Source organism: Mytilus edulis, chromosome 9 (genome assembly GCF_963676685.1).
Source record: "Mytilus edulis chromosome 9, xbMytEdul2.2, whole genome shotgun sequence".
Taxonomy (NCBI): domain Eukaryota; kingdom Metazoa; phylum Mollusca; class Bivalvia; order Mytilida; family Mytilidae; genus Mytilus; species Mytilus edulis.
Genome location: NC_092352.1, coordinates 11,065,480 through 11,087,877, shown reverse-complemented (window position 1 = coordinate 11,087,877; position 22,398 = coordinate 11,065,480). Strand labels below are relative to the sequence as shown.

The window sequence follows — 22,398 nt, the reverse complement described above, 5'->3', positions numbered from 1 at the left end:
CTTTGTTCTACTGTATTAAACTCACACAATTTAAAAGAGGATGAACTAATCTAACAAATAAACCTTACCCTTTCTTTAAAACAGCAAAAGCTTCTTTAACGGACTTGAAGACACCAAATGTAGACTCATAGGCATCAGCAAAAGGACCAGACAGGTTTTTAAGAATGGTGTTAAATGGATTTGACAGTTCCTCTAAAGTTGTAACAATATCTTGAATGATACTTTCTCTTACTTTGGACTGAAATATGAATAAAAACAATCACATTAAAGATCTACACAATAAATAGAAAAGTCAAAGATAACTTATTCATGATTGACATTTGTTGTGCAATTCTTACCTCTAGAAAGTACATGTAGTTATTCACAAGAATGCAAATAAAACCAGATGTACACTAGCATGTTATTAGTCTTTAAAACACATTACATAGCCTTCATATGCGATGTTCCAATAAGCAAGAAAGCTAACTTGATGCTTTTATGAAGTTTTAGCATTACTTATATCTTTATTTCATTTGCTTTATGAATATAAGTCTTAAAATGGAAATATTTTTTTTTAAAACAAAATAAAGAAAAACATTTAGTCATGTCATCTAGTTTCATCCATGTATAGCAATAAAAAGTTTTGTGCGCTAATCCCTAAAGGGATTCGAATACAAGGAGAGATCCATCTACCATTGGCAGAGACACAGATAATCCTAGTAAGATTGGAAAGGAACACACCAACCATTTGTGGGGTTCGAACTCAGTGTGGACGGGCTAGTGATAAAGAAGATGGACTAATAAGACCAATTGGCAAACTATGCCCCAATATGAGAATAAAATGACAACTGCAATATATGTCAGTTACAAAGCAACCCAATAGAACAAATCAAAGAGCAGATTGCTCTGAGGGATACGATTGCCGTTGTTTCATTGACACCGATGTATACATGTAGCTGGATAATATTATTTTTAAAACTAATTCAACTGCACATGTAAAATAGTTACAAAATAGCCAATCCAGGATAAACGTGTATAAACAATGTAATTAGACCTAAAACTTTCCACAGCAGTCACCGAGACTCAGAGTGAGAGAAGGTATTTCACCTCGTACATTATCTTATTATCTTATCACCTATTTTCCTACGTTATTTCTAGGAGGCATCCCATTCCTAACTCTTTAAATATTTAATTTCTTTTGGGTCGGTGATCATGACTCCTTTCCGTACACATTTATCGGTTTAAACTGCATTCGTTTTTAATATAATACGACGTTTATTGACAGAACGAGCTAATACTTGATTTCAGGATTCACGAAAGTTACTTCCGGAAGGCAGACAACTTGATACGATAATATGGAAGATGCAACAACAATAACCCTCAATAGCGGACATATATAGAAAAGATCCCATGAGTTATAAATTAAAGAACCTTAGTGAGCACGCTCACATACCCCACGTCCCCACATTGTCATTGGAGGAATTAAATAAGTATAAGAAAAAAAAATTGTATAAGAAAAAATACTGAATAATAATTTCCTGTCAATATACACATCTACATAGTATGTCCTTATTATCTACAAAATTTCTGTTGTGTGTTTTCAGAGGAGTTGAGATGACAAACTGTTGAAGAAGTACATTGAAGCAAATAAGTTCAAAGAGGTGTAACTCCTAGAAATAAAATTGAATCGTGATTTCCTGTCGATATGCACATCTACATAGTATGTCCTTATTATCTGAAAAGGTTTCATGAAATTCTGTTATGTAGTTTCAGAGGAGTTGCGATGACAAACTGTTGCAGTAGTACATTGAAGCAAATAAGTTCAAAGGGGCGTAACTACTAGAAATAAAATTGAATCGTAATTTCCTGTCGATATGCACAACTACATAATATGTCCTTTTCATATAAAAAGATTTCGTGAAATTCTGTTGTGTGGTTTGAGAGGAGTTGTGATGACAAACTGTTGCAGTAGTACATTAAAGTAAATAAGTTCAAAGGGGCGTAACTCCTAGAAAAAAATTGAATCGCAATTTTCCGTCTACATGCACAACTACATAGTATGTCCTTATTATCTGAAAAGGTTTCGTGAAATTCTGTTGTGTGGTTTGAGAGGAGTTGCGATGACAAACTGTTGCAGTAGTACATTAAAGCAAATAAGTTCAAAGGGGCGTAACTCCTAGAAAAAAAATTGAATCGCAATTTCCCGTCGATATGCACAACTTCATAGTATGTCCTTATTATCTGAAAAGGTTTCGTGAAATTCTGTTGTGTGGTTTGAGAGAAGTTGTGATGACAAACTGTTGCAGTAGTACATTAAAGTAAATAAGTTCAAAGAGGCGTAACTCCTAGAAAAAAAATTGAATCGCAATTTCCCGTTGATATGCACAACTACATAGTATGTCCTTATTATCTGAAAAGGTTTCGTGAAATTCTGTTGTGTGGTTTGAGAGGAGTTGCGATGACAAACTATTGCAGTAGTACATTAAAGTAAATAAGTTCAAGGGGCGTAACTCCTAGAAAAAAAATTGAATCGCAATTTCCCGTCGATATGCACAACTACATAGTATGTCCTTATTATCTGAAAAGGTTTCGTGAAATTCTGTTGAGTGGTTTGAGAGGAGTTGCGAGGACAAACTGTTGCAGTAGTACATTAAAGTAAATAAGTTCAAAGGGGCGTAACTCCTAGAAAAAAAATTGAATCGCAATTTCCTGTCGATATGCACAACTACATAGTATGTCCTTATTATCTGAAAAGGTTTCGTGAAATTCTGTTGTGTGGTTTGAGAGGAGTTGCGATGACAAACTGTTGCAGTAGTACATTAAAGTAAATAAGTTCAAAGGGGCGTAACTCCTAGAAAAAAAATTGAATCGCAATTTCCCGTCGATATGCACAACTTCATAGTATGTCCTTATTATCTGAAAAGGTTTCGTGAAATTCTGTTGTGTGGTTTGAGAGAAGTTGTGATGACAAACTGTTGCAGTAGTACATTAAAGTAAATAAGTTCAAGGGGCGTAACTCCTAGAAAAAAAATTGAATCGCAATTTCCCGTCGATATGCACAACTACATAGTATGTCCTTATTATCTGAAAAGGTTTCGTGAAATTCTGTTGAGTGGTTTGAGAGGAGTTGCAAGGACAAACTGTTGCAGTAGTACATTAAAGTAAATAAGTTCAAAGGGGCGTAACTCCTAGAAAAAAAATTGAATCGCAATTTCCTGTCGATATGCACAACTTCATAGTATGTCCTTATTATCTGAAAAGGTTTCGTGAAATTCTGTTGTGGGGTTTGAGAGGAGTTGCGATGACAAGAAACAGGACTGACGGACAGACGGACTGACGGGTCAAAAACATTATACCCTCCGCAACCCGTTGCGTGGGGTATAATTTATTAATTGAGTGGGAATCTAGAGCCACCATTCAATTTAAAACCCCTTGAATTCAAGAAAACTATACGCATGCACATAATTTCCAAAACAAACCCTGAAGCAAGAACGTATATTAAATGTTTATTAAACGACCTAGATGGTTCTCTATTACAATCTCAAATATCAGTTTCATAACGGTAACATATAAGTAAAACTCCACTTCAGTTCTTATATGACAGAAATAGATTGATCGGAGTTCCGAGAACTCACGCATTTTACCAAAACTGGGAATTCCCTCTGACGTGTTTCTAAATTTATAAATACACTAAATATAAATACAGCTTAATTCTGATTTTCCGTGTTGTTAAAAACACGCATATAAGTCAAGGGAATTATTAAACATGAAGATTATGAAAAGAACATTATAGGAAAGTTGTTTAAGTTCAATCCCTTTGTTTGTTTTTACCTTTTAAAGCAAGACAATCATAAGAATCCGAGATGTTCCTTAATGTTTAGAATAAAGCTATTGACGTGATGGAAATGCTCTGAGCCACCGGTATAAGTCTACAGATTGCTTGAAAGCAATCGTATCCCAAAAAATACAGAATACATATTTTTACTTTTAATATCCGGTTCCTATGCCCGTTAATCCTTTCACTCAGGATGTGTCCCCTTCATTCCTCAACGGTAGAACAGACTTTCCCTATCCCACATGAATTAATAAATATTCAAAGAAATAGTTGTAATGATTTAATAATTTTTTTCATAGGAAAAATGTGATTTATTCCTTAAATTAGGGTGAAGCACAGAACAACCAGTAATATTTGTTGTTGATATTATTGTTAATTACCATGGTTTGATTTCCTTTTGTAAAGCTGGCTATTGGATCTTCCTTGACATCTTCAATCCATTCCTTAGCCCCATCTTTAACAGCCTTCAGTGTAGTTTTTACATCACTTATGATCTCCTTATATTCATCAGTTATGCTCCACCAGTATGGCTTCTTGTCTTTAAATTAAAAAGAGACAGTAAATATACCTAGCCTAGCATATGAAGCCTTATATATATTGAATTATTTGTTTCAAACATATATAAAAAGAAAAACACTGAAGAAAATAAGCTTTACTCAAATTACTTCTGGAAAGGACTTAATTCTCAAAACTAAAAAGAAACATTATTTGTCTTCCTTAACATTGCAGGTTGAACTCACATCTAGAAATTCACCAAATATATATTTTGCAACCTACATTTAAAACGTTTATATTGAATTCTTAATTCTCAATCAAATTTTTGGAAAATATCCTTCATTTGTGTATGTTGGCTCATTCATATTTTTTCACAAATAATAAGATAGAATAGTCTTCACAAATATTTGCAAAGACATTAATCATGTTCTCACCTTTTAAAAGAAAAGATGCCTCTTGAGTTTTCTTTTTCACTTTCAGTGTATCTTTATAAGCTGAAAATACCCTGTTTGTAAAAATAATAAAAAAATATTTGTAAAAATAATAAAAAAATATCTATGTCATTGACTTGATACAGTTTCCCGAGCTTTTTGCATTTAACCAATAAAAATTATGAAAAAGTCTGAGTGACCCGAGAAAGTAAACTGAACGTGAAAAACTTTTGGTAATAACAATGTTGGATTTTACCATTGGAAATAATCTTGGATTATGTAAAGGTCAGGATTATACAATGCAAACACAACTAGAGGCTCTAAAGAGCCTGTGTCGCTCACCTTGGTCTATGTGAATATTAAAGGAAGCAGATAGATTCATGACAAAATTGTGTTTTGGTGATGGTGATGTGTTTGTACATCTTACTTTACTGAACATTCTTGCTGCTTAAAATTATCTCTATCTATGATGAACTTGGCCCATTAGTTTCAGTGGAAAATGTAAGTAAAAATTTACAAATTTTATGAAAATTGTTAAAAATTGACTATAAAGAACAATAACTCCTAAGGGGGTCAATTGACCATTTCGGTCATGTTGACTTATTTGTAAATCTTACTTTGCTGAACATTATTGTTGTTTACAGTTTATCTCTATCAATAATAATATTCAAGATAATGACAAAAAACAGCAAAATTTCCTTAAAACTAACAATTCAGGGTCAGCAACCCAACAACGGGTTGTCCGATTCATCTAAAAATTTCAGAGCAGATAAATGTTGACCTGATAAACAATTTTACCCCATGTCAGATTTGCTCTAAATGCTTTGGGTTTTGAGTTATAAGCCAAAAACTGCATTTTACCCCATGTTCTATTTTTAGCCATGGCGGCCATCTTGGTTGGATGGCCAGGTCACCGGACACATTTTTCAAACTACTAACCCAAAAGATGAATGTGGCCAAGTTTGGATTAATTTGGCCAAGTAGTTTCAGAGGACAAGATTTTTGTAAAATATTACTAAGATTTACGAAAAATGGTTAAAAATTGACTATAAAGGGCAATAACTCCTAAAGGGGCCAACTGACCATTTCAGTCATGTTGACTTATTTGTAAATCTTACTTTGCTGAACATTATTGCTGTTTACTGTTTATCTCTATCTATAATAATATTCAAGATAATAACCAATAAACAGCTGCGCCATGAGCGCATGATACGCCCGACGTCTTGTGTGGAAGTTTTTTATGCAATAATCATAAATAGTTTCTGAGGAAGTTTTAAGTAATAACCTGTTACCATTTATTGTTTTTGAGACACTGCGGGACATGTGAAACCCCCCCCCCCCCACCCTGTTTTTTTTTACAAATATCACTAAAATAAAATTTTGAATCAAACCAAAAAGTATATAGATCTTTAAATTAGTATAACAAAGAAGTGTGTACAGTTTCAAACAATAATCATAAATTGTTTTTGAGATACGGCGCGACATGTAAAAAAAACCCTCCCCTTTTTTACAAAATACTCAATAACTCAAAAATAAAATTTTGAGTCATCACCAAAAAGTATACAGATCTTTAGATTAATATAACAAAGAAGTGTGTAAAGTTTTAAGCAATAGTCATAAATCGTTTTTGAGATACGGCACGACATGTAAAAAACCCCTCCCCCTTTTTTACAAAATACTCAATAACTCAAAAATGAAATTTTGAATCATCACCAAAAAGTATACAGATCTTTAGATTAATATAACAAAGAAGTGTGTAAAGTTTTAAGCAATAATCATAAATCATTTTTGAGATACAGCGCGACATGTAAAAAAACCCTCCCCCTTTTTTACAAAATACTCAAAAACTCAAAAATGAAATTTTGAATCATCACCAAAAAGTATACAGATATTAAGATTAATATAACTAAGAAGTGTGTAAAGTTTTAAGCAATAATCAAGAAACGTTTTTGAGATACGGTGCGACATGTGAAAAAAGCACACCCCTGTTTTAGTTACAAAGTGCTGTAACTCAAAAAGTTTAAATCTTATTTTCACCAAAAAGTATACAGATCATTTGATCATCATAAGAAACAACTATATTAAGTTTCATGAAATTTGGATAAGTCGTTCTGAAGTTACGGTGCGACATGTTTACGCCAGACAGACGGACAAACGGACGGACGGACAGACAGACTGACGGACACCGGACATTTGTATACCATAATACGTCCCGTCAAAATTTTGACGGGCGTATAAAAACAGCAAAATTTCCTTAAAATTACTAATTCAGGGGCAGCAACCCAACAACGAATAGATCTGCACCTGTTTAACAATTTCACCCCATGTCAGATTTGCTCTAAATGCTTTGGTTTTTGAGTTATCAGCCAAAAACTGCAATTTACCCCTATGTTCTAATTTTAGCCATGGTGGCCATCTTGGATGGTTGGCCGGGTCACCGGACACATTTTTTAAACTAGATACCCCAATGATGAGTGTGGCCAAGTTTGGTTTAATTTGGCCCAGTAGTTTCAGAGGAGAAGATTTTTGTAAAAGTTAACGACGACAACGACGGACGACGACGACGGACGACGACGACGGAGACGCCGGACGCCAAGTGATGAGAAAAGCTCACTTGGCCTTTTAGACCAGGTGAGCTAATAAAAGGTAGGACAGTCACTGTGAGGACAGTAGTGTTTTTTTGGAAAGATTTTTGATTCTGCTTATTGAAAAACATCATTTTAACTGACCACGACTGATAATTAAATCAAAGCGCTGTAAGCGCTGAAGGCAGTTAACCAAAAACCAGGCAAACGTAATTATGTGCAGTGGCGGATCCAGAAATTTTCATAAGTGGGGGCCCACTGCCTGCCTAACAGGGGACCTGCTCCAGTCATGCTTCAGTGATTCCCTATATAATCAACCAAATTTTTTCTCAAAAATGGAAAAGGGGGGGGGGGGGGGGCACGGAAAAATCCTCTAAATCCGCCTCTGATTTGGCATTAAACATTCATATATTGTACATTTATGTTTATCTAATGAATTAATTATTAAGGCAAATAATTTATATGTTATCAAGGTTTCAATAGCAATGAATATATAAATGTATATTTTTTATGGTGAGTCTGCAGTGGTACAAGTTCGCAATGATTGTAGTTGTTCTAGTTGGTAGTTAACGTTGGTTTTAGTTGACTGTTAGTAGTACGTGTTGACTTAGTACGAACATGTAATAGTTTGAATGGACTGGTTTCCCTGTAAAGAAAACTGAGTATGTGTTCTATAGTACAATAGTTATGCGACACAAATCAGACAAATGTTCACTACTACAAGGATCAAAGGTGAGGTCTGACTGACCTGCCCAAAGTAAATGTAAATGATTTGTTATATTGTCCCATACATGAATATATATGGTTTGGGGTGGGGATCTCGAGGGTTTTCAAGTTCTCAAACAGGAAGGGATAGGATGACCCCAGGGACTTCCCCTATATGTCATTTGATTTGTTATATTGTCCCATACATGAATATATATGGTTTAGGTGTGGGGATCTCATCGGTTTCCAAGTTCTCAAACAGGAGGGGGTAGGGGGACTCCCCCTATATTTCATTTAATTAGTTATATTGACCCATACATGAATATCAGGGCCGTAACTAGCCTCTTTTAATAGTGAGGCAAAACACCCTTGCAGAGCGTAGCGAGGCGAAAAAAAATTGGCGAGGGGTCTGGGGCCCCCAGAAGCTATGAGAAAAATAACGCAAAATCGTGCATTCTGAGCGTTTCCCAGACTCTTTCTTACATTGAAAAGCAATTAGTTTTTGGCCATTTTTTTTCGATAATATTCTGGTCTCAAAGCAAAAACATAGCTTTTTGGTTTTAGTAGATGTAGGATAAAGCAAAAATTGTAATTCTCATAATCATTAATACCCGATCTCTCTGTCTGTTCTTGTCTTGTATTGTGCTTAGACTGGTGATTTTTTTATGACTAGATTTAAATATAGTGACAGTGCAGTATTATACTTTAAGTACTAGTACTACTGAAGTCGACAATAAGGACCATCTTGACCTTGTTTTACGGTATTTGAAATGATTCTTTTATTGTTGAAGACCCTCCTGCAACTATCAGTTAAGATGAAGAACAGGAATAAAAATTTTGACCATTGATCATTTGTATTTTTTCTATGATAAAAAAGAAGATGTGGTATGATTGCTAATGAGACAACTATCCACAAAAGACCAAAATGACACAGACATTAACAACTATAGGTCACCGTACGGCCTTCAACAATGAGCAAAACCCATACCGCATAGTCAGCTATAAAAGGCCCCCGATAAGACAATGTAAAACAATTCAAACGAGAAAACTAACGGCCTTATTTATGTAATCAAAGCCTTAAAGGCTGTAAAAGCAATTGCTGCCATGTTAATGTTTGGGGACTTTTATTTTTCATCCACATATATACAAGAATTAAACCTGACATGAGTGTTGTCTAGTTAAAAGTAAGAAGGTTTTAACTTTATATAAATAAAAGACTTTAGCAGAAAGTCATTTTTAATATGTTTTATATTTCACAAGGAGACAACACGTTTACCAGGCTAAAGTTGGGGTCAAATATACATGTGCTGAAACATATAACTCAAAAAGAAATCATCATGGATTATCCCCTGGTAGTGTTTGTAACTTCCTTGGCAATAATTTCCTTTATTGATTTAATTTTAACAATTTTCATTATTAATTTATATTTAACCTTTAACACAAATGATTAAGTTCAAACATTTCAACTTTCCAGACGCAAATGTTAAAAAACGGGAAAGAAATAAAATATCTTACAAGACATAAACATGTAAAGAATAAATGTATATTTCAGCTTAATAAAAATATTTTCATAATGTTACTTTGTCATCATTTTTAAAACTAAGTTCCAAACATTATTGCTCAGTTGATATGTGTCCTTCTGATGCGGTACGAGCACAGGCACTTGTTTCTATCCATAGGAAGGTCGATTATCCATATAAATAGTTTTATATGGATAGTCGACCTTCCTATCCATATAAATAGTTTTATATGGATAGTCGACCTTCCTATGAATAGAAACAAGAGATAACTACAATTCTCATGCAATCCCGAAAAGGGGGGTCATCACAGACAAACATGACATTAAATTGTTATCACTGAACTAGTATATATATTGTATAGGGGCCAGCTGAAGGACGCCTCCGGGTGCGGGAATTTTTCGCTGCATTGAAGACCTGTTGGTGACCTTAATTCTGCTGTTGTATGTTTTTCTATGGTCGGGTTGTTGTCTCTTTGACAAATTCCCCATTTCCATTCTCAATTTTATTATACGAACAAGAACAAACAGCTCTACGTTGCTTTGATATTTATCAATTTTCAGGAAACATTGCGAAAAATGATCTTCAATATTTCGAAAACATGTGAAATAAAATTGCTAACACGGTGGACCGTCGAGTGTCAACAAACGTAGTAGACTTGTTCACTGAAAAGACGAGGATAATGGTTTCATCTGACATTTGTTATGCAAACCCAGTTTTGATCATGATATTTAAAAAGACGTACTTTTTTTCAATCTATGTATTAATAAACTAGAAAATTCCAAATTGTAAATATCTCTTCATCTGGACCGACTTGGTATCTACTACGTTTGGACGGGTCCATTTCATTAGTAAGGTGATCGATAAATATTACGGAGTTTTGACAGAAAAGGAAAACGAACTTATTGTTATTTGTTTTCAACAAGGGTTTCGTTCCGCTAAATTATTTGCGCAAATAAAGTTTGTCTATTTTTAGATTACAGGTAATAATTTGACACTACGCATTAACCTGTGTAGTGATTTTGATTTTACGATAAATGTATGAATGAACGATAATTTTATGAATGAACAAGAGCACCTGACCTCTTAAAGAAACACAAATTAAACATAAAAAAACGTATTTATTAGGAGATAATTCAGTTAAATTTTCAATACTAAATCAACAACTGAAATGAATCCATATTTTGTTGAAACATCGTACGAACGGCGGAAAACGGAATCGCATTTATAAAAATGTACTTTTTTTCACTCGGACTTCTATGTTATTTGATAGTCAAACGGTTGACCCTTTAAATACAAAAATACATCTACAAGAACATATTCTGAAACTTCTTAAATCCACTAACTTTTTTTTAAAGTTTCAAGCTATGTATTGCATTAGAAAACATACATAGGTGTTAAAGGATGACTGACCAGGAGCCCGTTTAACAAAATACTATGGCTTGATCTGGGCGGAGTCTCTGATCTGGGTCACAAAGATGGCCATACGCGACGGCATAAAAGCAATTGCTTTAAAAAATGAAAGAAAAACAAATATGTAACACATAAACAAACGACAACCACTGAATTACAGGCTCCTGACTTGGGACAGGCACATACATCAATAATGTGGCGGGGTTAAACATGTTAGCGGGATCCCAACCCTCCCCCTAACCTGGGACAGTGGTATAACAGTACAACATAAGAACAAACAAAGTCAACATTGACTTTGTGTGCGGTTAGGTTCCGTGCACGTTTATTCCATATTCCTTTATTTTCTGTTAAAGGGTCTGAACATGACTTAATGCAAGTTTGACCTTTCAATGTAAAAGGTCATATGGCAATACATTTTTTTCAAATTATTTGATACCGGGAAATTGGTGACCTCACTTTAATTTTAAGCATGTCAGCTATCTATTTTTTTTCTACAAAAAAAAAACGAGTTTTGTATTCTTTGATATCAAGTTCAATTCTCCATGCAGAAACGACCTTTTTTTTCTGTGTCCAGTAGCATCGTATATTCTTGAAATATTTTCTTGCAAAATGTCTGTACATCCATGGACATGCAACATTGCAAAAACCACAGGTTAACAAATAAAAATGAACACTCAGACTATAGTCATAAAGTAGGACAATAAATGAACAAAAGACAAACCCGTGACATAGAAGTATAAACAATAGACCAAAAACTCTGAAAACTTAAAGTAAAATAGAAACATGGATCAGGAAAAACATGCAAGGGCGACACCAGAGAGTGAAGAGAACTTGCTTCTTGCAAGACACTTTCCGTGAAAACAATTTTATATATGAAGACAATCTTTTGTTTCATTTTTTTTTTTTAATTTCTAACATGAGACATTTGCCTCATTTGCCTCAATGTAGTTACGGCCCTGAATATATATTGTTAAGGGGTAGGGATCTCGACCGTTTCGTAAGTTCCCAAACAGGAGGGGGTGGGTCACCCCATGGAATCCCCTTATATTTCATTTGATTAGTTATATATATATAGTCCCATACATGAATGTATATGGTTGAGAGGTCATCCGTTTCAAAGTTATCAAACAGGAGGGGGTAGAGTGGCCCAAAGGACGCCACCTATATATCATATGATTTGCCTACATTCAGGTAGTTATTTGTGAAAATAAAGTAAGAATCTTCCAGCTACTTTAACTGATCCTTCAGTAATATGTTTACACTTTAAAAGCATCTTAAATGCATTATCAACATTTATCACTGATAAAGAAAATTTAAACTGTGACCAGGAACATATATATTGTTAGATATACTGTTCCCAGCTGTCACATTGTATTGGATTTTGACATTAAAATTTGTCAAAAGTAATTTTGAGTTTCTGTTTAAAATATTTTCTGCTTTTTCTTTCTTTTACATATATCCTTTGGTTTTCAATTCTAGTGTTTATATTCATTTACCATGCATAGATGTATTTTGTCACCTGCCTAGATTCGCCAAAAACCCGGAATTACCCTTATCCGCTTCCGGAATCAGATCCGAAATTGTAATTGTCTTTTCACGGCAGCCATTGTCATTGTGTTCCAATGTTGTTTTTGTCAGTCAGATACGATTTTACTCGTATTAACACATTTTTTGTCGGCGATTTTCTGTATATAGCTAGCGATTGAACAAAATTGACATCGCTGTCATGAATAATAATGATTAAAATAAGTTTTGAGATCGTTGATTTGGAGACTTTGGCAAAAAGGTTTGCAAAGCTATTTTTTATTTTCTTTCAAGTGGAACTGAGACTACTATAACTGTGATATAGTTGTCTCAAAGGGGAAGGCCCGTCAGGCGTGGCTAGTAACCAATTCGAAAGTGGAAGATCGCGGACCTCGGACCACCGCTAATTTGAACCCCTGCCTCCAAATTGAAAAGATACGAATTTCGTCTTCTAATTTGAAATTGCCGCCAACAGCATGAACAGTTGAACTTATTATATAATAGACTACTGACGTAGTTGTACTACGTATTGACGACAAACAATATTCCTACGACTTTTGCCATTTGGGAAATCTTAACTACTTGTCTTAAAAGATTTTCGGCGATTAAATATTTCGTACAATTGTTTTTTGACATCTTAGCCAAAAGCACAGGCGATAATAAACTACATAAGAATTCCTAATGAGCACTACTTCCTATGTGCAACTTCAAAACTTTTGGGAAAATCGACGACCATTTAACGTTTTTATGGTAATATTTTTTATATTCTAGAATAAAAAGTATTAAAAAAGTGTTCAATTAGTTATATATAACATAGTAGCCAGCTAGATAATAACAATGGCAAGTATTTCAGCATTTTTTTGGGTAGACCACAAATCTAGGGTGCTCGCATAATGCAGATTAACTGCATAAAAAATTTTGGACAAAAAACATGGTGCCTTTTTGACATGAAGGTGACTATACATATTTCTTAATTTATTGCAACTTTCTGTAGTTTTAGTTTCTGTAACAAACAAGTTTATTTCCTTAGGTTAAGGAGTTATTTTTTAATTTTTTAAATCCTTTTCATGTTTTTTTTGTTTGTTTTGTATTTGTTATCTACTGTCATATTTTTACAATATTACTAGAATACACCCGTGATATCGCGGGTCCGTGACTGAATTAAAGTATATACCTATGCGCAAGCCTTATTTTAATATTAGTATTGTCATCTGATAAAGTCATGCCGATTATAAGATACGCAGTTTTCTCTGCTTTCAAATCTTTCTGTTTGAATCCGTCGAACTGGAACTTATCAATTATTGGTAGTATTAATTAGTTGGAAAACAAAAGGTCCTGGAATGGAATATTTATAATCAACAGCATTGTCCTATATTAGTTATAAAATTGAATTCTTTGATTCACTGTTTTACGTCATGCCCGCTAACAAATTGAAAACTGTACCTATACGCCTTATTTTAGTCCAGATTTTTAGTATTCGTATTGTTATCTTAGAAAGTTTTACTGATTAAAATGCTACAATATGTGAATATGACCCGTGTATATAGCATATTAATCCTGAATACACCGTTTGGTGGTGCGCCTGTCAGATGCGGAACGTACAAATAAGGTAATAAGTAACAGGTGAAATACTATTGGTATCGGTATCGGACTCAACCCGGAACTTCTCAATTATTGGCAATATTAATTATGTGGAAAACAAAAGGGCCTGGAGTGGTGTAATTTTTAATCTACACCTTTGTACTATATTAGTTATATATAAAGTTGAATTCTTTGATTCGTCATTTTTACGTGATGACGGCTGACAAATTGGACCTCGTAATTTTAGTATTATAGATATATAAAGTAGTTAAATATTTGAATTTAAATTAAGCAATTTTATTCAGAGTATAATATGGATTTAAAGAAAAATGCAATCAATTTACAAATATTTCCAATCAGGTTAAATGATCAAATGGTCTTTTTGGTTGGTAAAAATCAGCGAGAGAGAGAGAGAGAGAGAGATACACAATATCTATCAAATTACAGCAGATCAAGTGTTCCTTGTTATTTTACATTAATGAAATGAAATTTCTTCGTTACCTATTCTGACATTCTTTTGAACTGAGTTTTACTGTGTGTACTACTGAGTGTTTATTTTTTCTACACTGGCTAGAGGTAGAGGTATAGCGGTAGGGTTGAGATCTCGCTAAACATGATTAACCCTGTCACATTTTTGTGCCTGTTCCTAGTCAGAATCCTCTGGCCTTTGTTAAAATTGAGAATGGAAATGGGGAATGTGTCAAAAAGACAACAACCCGACCACAAAACAGATAACAACAGAAGGTAACCAATAGGTGTTCAATGCAGCGAGAAATTCCTGCACCCGGACGTGCCTTCAGCTGGCCCCTAAACAAATAAATATATACCAGTTCAGTGATAATGGATGTCATACTAAACTCCAAATTATACACAAGAAACTAAAAGTAAAAATAATACAAGACTAACAACGGCCAGAGGCTCCTGACTTGGAACAGGCGCAAAAATGCAGCGGGTTAAACATGTTTATGAGATCTCAACCCTCCCCCTATACCTCTAGCCATTGTAGAAAAGTAAAGGCATAACAAATAATACTCATATTAAAAGTCAGTTCAAGAGAAGTCAGAGTCTGATGTCAGGAGATGTAACAAAAGAAAATAAAGAAAATGACAATAATACATAAATAACAACAGACTACTAGCAAATAATCTTGTATGATTTTTAATTTTAGTTCATTTATAAGTTTTGGAGTTAAGTATGGCATCCGTTTTTATTGAACTAGTATACTTTTTTTGTTGAGAAGCCAACTGAAGTCTGTCTCCCGGTGCTGGATTTTCTCGCTGTGTTAAAGACTAATTTGTGGGCTTTAGTTGTTTTCTCCTCTTTAGTCATTTTTTTGTCTCTTTGACACATTCCCCATTTCAATTCTCAGTTTTTGTTTTAAATTTTCCATGGTATTATTTGATTTAAAAACCTCCTTTAACTAGCTTATAAAGTGATGACGACCTCAAGCTGTGTGGATAGGACAATGTTTTTTTAAGGAGATTCAAATTAAAACTGAATAAAACAATATACAATAAACTTACTGAAAAACTCCTAGTCCAATCTTAAAAATGGCAACCTTTGGATTCTTCCCAATGATCTTAAATCCTTCAATTATCCCTACTACACCTTTGTATAGCTTACCACCAAGCACTGGTAGCTTAACATTGATGGATTCATCTAACTTCTAAAAAAATTAATAAATACAAATTGTTACAAGACAAACTAACCCTTAAGTTTTTTTTTTTACAAATAACAAAGGAGAAGGTGCCATAAAGGCCCACTTTAGCCTAAAAATTGAAATATAAAAAATTCATGAATAACAATTTTAACCTTGTAACTTTTTGTGTGTTACATATAAAATGACTACAAGACCAAATTCTAATAAGTGAAGCAAAACAAAATTTTAGGCTCATGCTTAAAAAATTTAGAAATACCTAGATACAATGAAAATTCGTGACAAGTATTCCTAGATACAGATCTACTGCAAAACCATACCAAAGTTTCTCAAGCCCAATATATAGGTTATGATGGGAAAATACTAACAAACTATGTTGTATCAACTTACAAATATTTGAGGGATGAGATATTACTACATCTTCTAATGATTCTGAATCTGCAAAACTGAACTCAATTTGCTGAAGTGTGATATTGAATACATGATCGTTTTAAAATGTATTCTTCTGTTTAAGAGTTATTTAATTTGAAAAAGAAAAAACTGTGTGCAGAGCTTATCAATTAATTTTTCTAAGCATACTTTTTAGATGAACAAAAGGAATCAAAATCTTTTAACCACTTCCAGTATGATGTATACTCACATTATAAAATACCATGACATCATTTTTTATGGCATTAAATAACTTTTCAACTCTGTGAACCACACTTTTAACCTTTTTAAAGAAGGCAGGTAGCTGATTCTCATCAAATCTTCCTATAGCTGTCACAGCTTTTCTTGCTCTTGAACGAAGGTCAGCCACCTAATGGAGACAAACGGGTTTCTAATAATATAATATTCTTAAATGGGTATAATTTCATGATTTAAATCCTACTTTCTAAAAGCAAATCACAAATGTTGTTTTGTGGTTGCTAATAATCCACTGTCAATGGAGTATTTTCCTGTACTCATGTAATCCAAGCAAATTAGTATCCGATGAATAAGACTAAATCCACAGTACAATAAGTTTTATCTTTTTCTAAACAATGGACAAAAATTAAACGTAAAGTAACAAAACCTCCTTTTACAATATGTGCATTTGTTTTTGACATCTTCTTATTGTACTTCAAATAGTAAGTAAAATTGACTGTGTGAAAGTGCTTATTTTTATTTAATTAATCTTTTTTATTATTAAAATATAATAGAATGACATTTTAATGACATAACAACTAGAAGGGTCATACCTTATGAAGAGTTTTAAAGTAATTAAAGTAAACGTGTTGATTACCCCGACCATACGCATATGGTCGGACCATATGAGTATATACCCATATGGTCATGACCATACGCGTATGGTCCAAATACTCATATGGTCCAGAACATATATACACACGAACACTTACCTTTTCTGGAAGAGATTTTAAAGCTTCAATTAAGTTGTCTATAATCCCTTTGATGCCTTTCCCGCTTATTATTTCTTTGAACAGATTTATTCCCTTTTTAATACCAGTCACTATATCTTTTATCACTTTATCAAATCTTAGAATCATGTTGATAAGTTCCTTTCCATTTCCTTCCTAAAAATAATCCAAATATTCAATAGTTTTGAATTTTAAGGCGATAATTGATATTTGTATTGCATGTTGCTTTTTTCTTTCTTTTCTTGTTTTATTTATATAACTTAATGTATCATGGAACACAAGAAACCTTTTCTTATTCATACTGAAATTGTTGCTAAAGAGTAAAATGAAATATTCAAAGTTGTTCAATCTGAATTTATTAAAATGACAGAAGGATATCTTTAGATGCATAATATATGACTCAAAATTAAGTCCTGAGTTCAAAACTACGGAAAAGCATGTCTGATTATATCTAGAATGAAAGGGACCTTACCTTCACCAGTCCAAACCACAATATAAAGTTTAGAGGAAAGTTGTTTCTAATTTTATGAGTTTCAGAGTTTAGTATGACATCCGTTATCACTGAACTGTACACATTTTTGTTTAAGCTTCTTTTATTCTTTCAATACCTACCTGAAATAAGTTGAAGTTATAAGTTGTATTTCCTTTAAAACACAGTCTTGCAATGAACAAATTAACATTAACACCAATCATTCCTAGATGTACAGTTGCATAAGCTTCATCATGAGCACTGACTTTAAAATGGCCACTCAAAGGAGCTGTTAAAATATAAATGAAAAAAATTATATTACAATTTACATTTTGAAAAGAAAACAAATGTTCTGTCTGTGAATTTAAAACATTCAATGTAAGAAGTTGTAACAGACAGAAGCTGCTGTTTGTATTCCCCTTGAAGAAGAAAATTAACGAAGCAGACAACAAATCATTTTTTTTCATATTGTATGAAAAACAGAAGTAATTCAATCCTACAAACCAAATATGAAATTCCAACTCGACAGATTCTCTGAAATTTTTTATCAACAAGTCATTATTCCACAAGTAAGCATTTTACATAGCTCTCCTGTTTCATTCTTTTCTAATTCAAAGCCACTTAAAGCAACTTCCAAACATATCATTAAATTGGTTGTACTTGCAACCAAACAGAAATAATCTAGACATTATAATGACATTGAGATGAGAGCCATCTCTGTGGGCCCTGCTGTGAAAATGTGTTGCAAAAAAATGTATCTTTACCCTAAGACATGGAGATTGTCAACTGAAACCAGAGTTTCTGACCTTGACCTTTGACCTAGGAAGTTGTACATAAATTATGACACACCCTCTGGTGTTGGTTAATATACATGTACATGTCAAGTATAAACTTTGAAATCAAAACGGTTCCCAAGATATATTTGTTACGGACTGAAAGACTGATTGCAGACAGACTGAACACAAGCCATGAGACAAAGCATTCTTACCAACTACTTACCAACTTTAAGGTCCAAATAATTTTCAATGATGATTCCGAATGAGGCACCTAATTCTTTATTCCCCACCTTCTTTAGCCAGTCTACACTAGGTGTAGCTATTCTGAATTTGAATCCATCCTCCCAGAATCCTCTCTTCTGTCTACGGTGACCTTGAATCTCAAATATGTCCGTTTCATATGGATCAATTATGCTGCTGTTATTCCCAGGCTGTCTATATTGAAGGGAGAAAATAACTTATAACAAGAGGCTGTCACAACGACAGCAAACCAGATTTATTAACATTTATTTGTGTCCTGGCAATATCACAAGAACCATTACTGATGAATGGTGAAAGTGAAAATCGTCAATATCAAATTTGACCTCCATTTTGTCATCAGTATCAACATATTAAAATTTGAAAAGCTTAGATTGAATGGTTCATGAGTAAATGCAAAAACGTGAATGGAAACGCCATTTTACAATCTTTCAAGAACCATAACTCCTGAACGGTAAAAGTCAAAATCGTCATTATTGAACTTGACCTCTATTTTGTCATCAGTAACAACATATTAAAATTTCAAAAGCTTTGGTTGAATGGTTCATGAGAAAATGCACGCACACGACAGGAAACACCATTTTTCAATCTTTCAAGAACCATAACTCCTGAACGGTAAAAGTCAAAATCGTCATTATTGAACTTGACCTCCATTTTGTCATTAGTAACAGTATATTAAAATTTCAGAAGCTTTGGTAGAACAGTTCATGCATAAATGCACGGACACGACTGGAAACACCATTTTTCAATCTTTCAAGAACCATAACTCCTGAACGGTAAAAGTCAAAATTGTCATTATTGAACTTGACCTCCATTCTGTCATTAGTAACAACATATTAAAATTTGGGAAGCTTTGGTAGAACAGTTCATGCGTAAATGCACGGACACGACTGGAAACTCCATTTTTCAGTCTTTCAAGAACCATAACTCCTGAACGGTAAAAGTCAAAATCGCCATTATTGAATTTGACCTTCGTATAGTTGTCAGTAATGACATATTAAAATTTTAAAAGCTTTGGTTGAACGGTTCACGAGTTAATGCACTGACAACATTTGATTGCCGACCGCCCGCCCGCTCGCCCGCCGTACATCCCCAAATCAATAACCGACATTTTTGTCACAAAAATCCGGTTAAAAATTTAGCAAACATCAAAAAGGAAAAATAATTTCATTAAGGTAGCACAATACAAAGATTTTTCATCCCCAACCAGACATCTTTAAACTGATGTAATTCCACTCATCTTTCTTTAAATTTTATAAATGAGGTACCAAAAGAAAGAAGAAGGATTAATCTTCCAAATTGTGATAATTTCATTATGACATAATTATTACATAATTAATTGTTATGTAATTAGTTGCCATATTGTGATGTCCATACTTGAATGAATTTAGCTTCTTCGTTATTCATAGCATCCCAAAATATTTTATAGATTCTTGCACAACACATTTGACCTCCAAAACTGTGTCTCAGATTTTTCCTATTGTATTTCATTCTCTCATAAATCTACAATGAAATTTGCAACAATAATTCATAAGAGACCGCTAAATTCAATTGGGTATAAAATTTGTTCTATTGATGTTTTTTGGAAATCTGAGACACAGTTTTGGAGGTCAAGCTGTGTTGTACCAGAATCTTTTAAATATTTTGGGATGCTATGAAGAACAAAGACGTTAAATTCATTCAAGTGTGGACATCACAATATAGCAACTTATTATATAATAATTAATTATGTAATAATTATGTCATAATGAAATTATCACAATTTGAAAAATGAATCTTTCTTCTTTCTTTTGGTACCTCATTTATAATATATAAAGCAGGATTAAATGAATTACATCAGTTTAAAGTTGTCCGATTGGGAGTGAACAAATCTTTGTATTGTGCTACCTTAATTTCAAAATTGAAGACAGGAAAACACTAAATTGAGTTTTGGAAGGTATGAGAAAAAAACAAATGTGTGACAATTCATATAAGTGGATAACATCCAAATACCAACTTAAAACTAGACAAAGTGATGCCATCACACTCTACTCTGTAGTAACTGCATCATAAAAAAGTCAATGTAGGACTAATTCTTTGATATATTATTGTGTCTGGGAGATTTTAAAATACACAAAATTGAGCATGCATATATGGTAGTACATAGGTTTATGGATAACTGTAGGTGGAGTATCAATACAATTACTGCACAAGAGGAGGATGAATATAGTAAGAAAAAAAACATGTTCTACAGACATATGTATATTTTATTCCTTAAAGTCTTATATTTAATTTACCTGTTATTTAACGGAGAAATCACTTTAGATTTTGGATGTGCCTGATATAATAACAATGCCTCATATCTTACATTTTCATCTTCATCATATAGAGCAGTTTCAAGCATCCTATCTGCTGCCTGAAAAAATTTAAATGTGTTCATCAACATTTTAAAAAAAACACAGATAAAAAACTATTTTCTATTAAGTTGATTATGAATGATTGAGGTTTTTTGTCCCCAGTCAGGTTTTCCTTATTCTATTTTTTGTAAATTAAACAGAAATTCTTAATAAAAAATATGTGACACAGTAGAACTCAACATTTTTAAGTCCAGACAAAGTATGATAAAATCAGCCCTTCATACAGAAGTCAATTAATTTGCAACAAACATTACAAGTAGACGGCCAACTGATTGTTGGATACTACTTAATGGAGAGTTCTATAAATTGACAAGGGGTAATCTTATCTGTAGGTTAAATTCAAATTAAAAGGAAATACACATAGATTCTGTATTTCTATTAGAACTCAGGATTTAATGTTAGACTTGACTTAATTATCATATTATATTTACCCTCTCATGTTCATATTTTCGTAGCGCATTGAGTCCAGCTCGTTTTATCCAGGGAGAATTTGTTGTATTGACATGAGAAACAATATAATCATAGGATGAGTCCATTCCAGCATTGCCTAAAGTCTCAAGCAGAGTAACCTTCCAATGGTCATGTTCTACTTGCTGTTCATCTGTCTGTATAGCTCTCTTTACTTTGTATGTCCATGGATCTAAAATGTACAAGTAACCTCTTTTTCAAACATGACTGGACATAAATTTATTAACAAATTAAAGTTTTATATGGTTAATTAAATCTTTTTTGTTGAATATCATTTTATATGTGTTCTGTAGGTCCAAACAAACATAAATAAAGTATTATTGAAAATTTGAGCCAGTTGGACATGAATTCATTAACATATGACACAGAAGAATCACCTACCTGAACAGAAAATTAGTTGATCTAGAATTTTTGGGACTATAATTGTCAAAATCTTTACAAATTTCACAATATCTGAAGAAGGCTTTTTTGAATCCTTTCAAATATTTTAAACAATGGCAGGTTTCACAAGTAAAAGCTACATATAAATATGGTTTTCAGAGTTGTTGTTTTAAAGTCATGGGATCTAAATTCATTAAATCTTGGTATTTTATTTTTCATAAATGTATATCAAGTTAATATGTGAAACACATGTCAATGACTCCAAACACCAAAAACCTAATATTGGTTATCAAAAAAACACAAAATCAAAGCAAGAATCAAGGATTTGAGTAAGTGAAGGCACAAAATGAAAAAAATGGAAAATTGGAAAAATTGGAAAAATGCTGATCAGAGCAACTCAGAAATAAATTCAGAACTAGTTTCAAACAAGATGTGTAGGAACAACACTTATGATCCTGTTCCTTAAAAAAAAATTTGACTAAAGGTGCATTTATAATGAAATGAACACTGTAAATATGAATACTATGGATT

The 22,398-nt window shown here is 33.1% G+C and overlaps 1 protein-coding gene across 1 annotated transcript in view; it reads right to left on the bottom strand.

The window, feature by feature from the left end:
- The window catches only part of LOC139489431 (uncharacterized), a 61,032-nt gene that overhangs the window by 31,823 nt on the left and 6,811 nt on the right, over positions 1–22,398 (bottom strand). Inside the window, exons 3-12 of the mRNA XM_071275753.1 lie at positions 21,450–21,658; positions 20,899–21,017; positions 18,588–18,799; positions 17,732–17,877; positions 17,102–17,275; positions 16,363–16,521; positions 15,589–15,731; positions 4,744–4,814; positions 4,195–4,352; positions 69–238 (exon numbers count right to left, since the gene is read on the bottom strand). Of these exons, the coding sequence (XP_071131854.1) occupies positions 69–238; positions 4,195–4,352; positions 4,744–4,814; positions 15,589–15,731; positions 16,363–16,521; positions 17,102–17,275; positions 17,732–17,877; positions 18,588–18,799; positions 20,899–21,017; positions 21,450–21,658 (1,561 nt within the window). The remainder of the gene's footprint in view (positions 1–68; positions 239–4,194; positions 4,353–4,743; positions 4,815–15,588; positions 15,732–16,362; positions 16,522–17,101; positions 17,276–17,731; positions 17,878–18,587; positions 18,800–20,898; positions 21,018–21,449; positions 21,659–22,398) is intronic.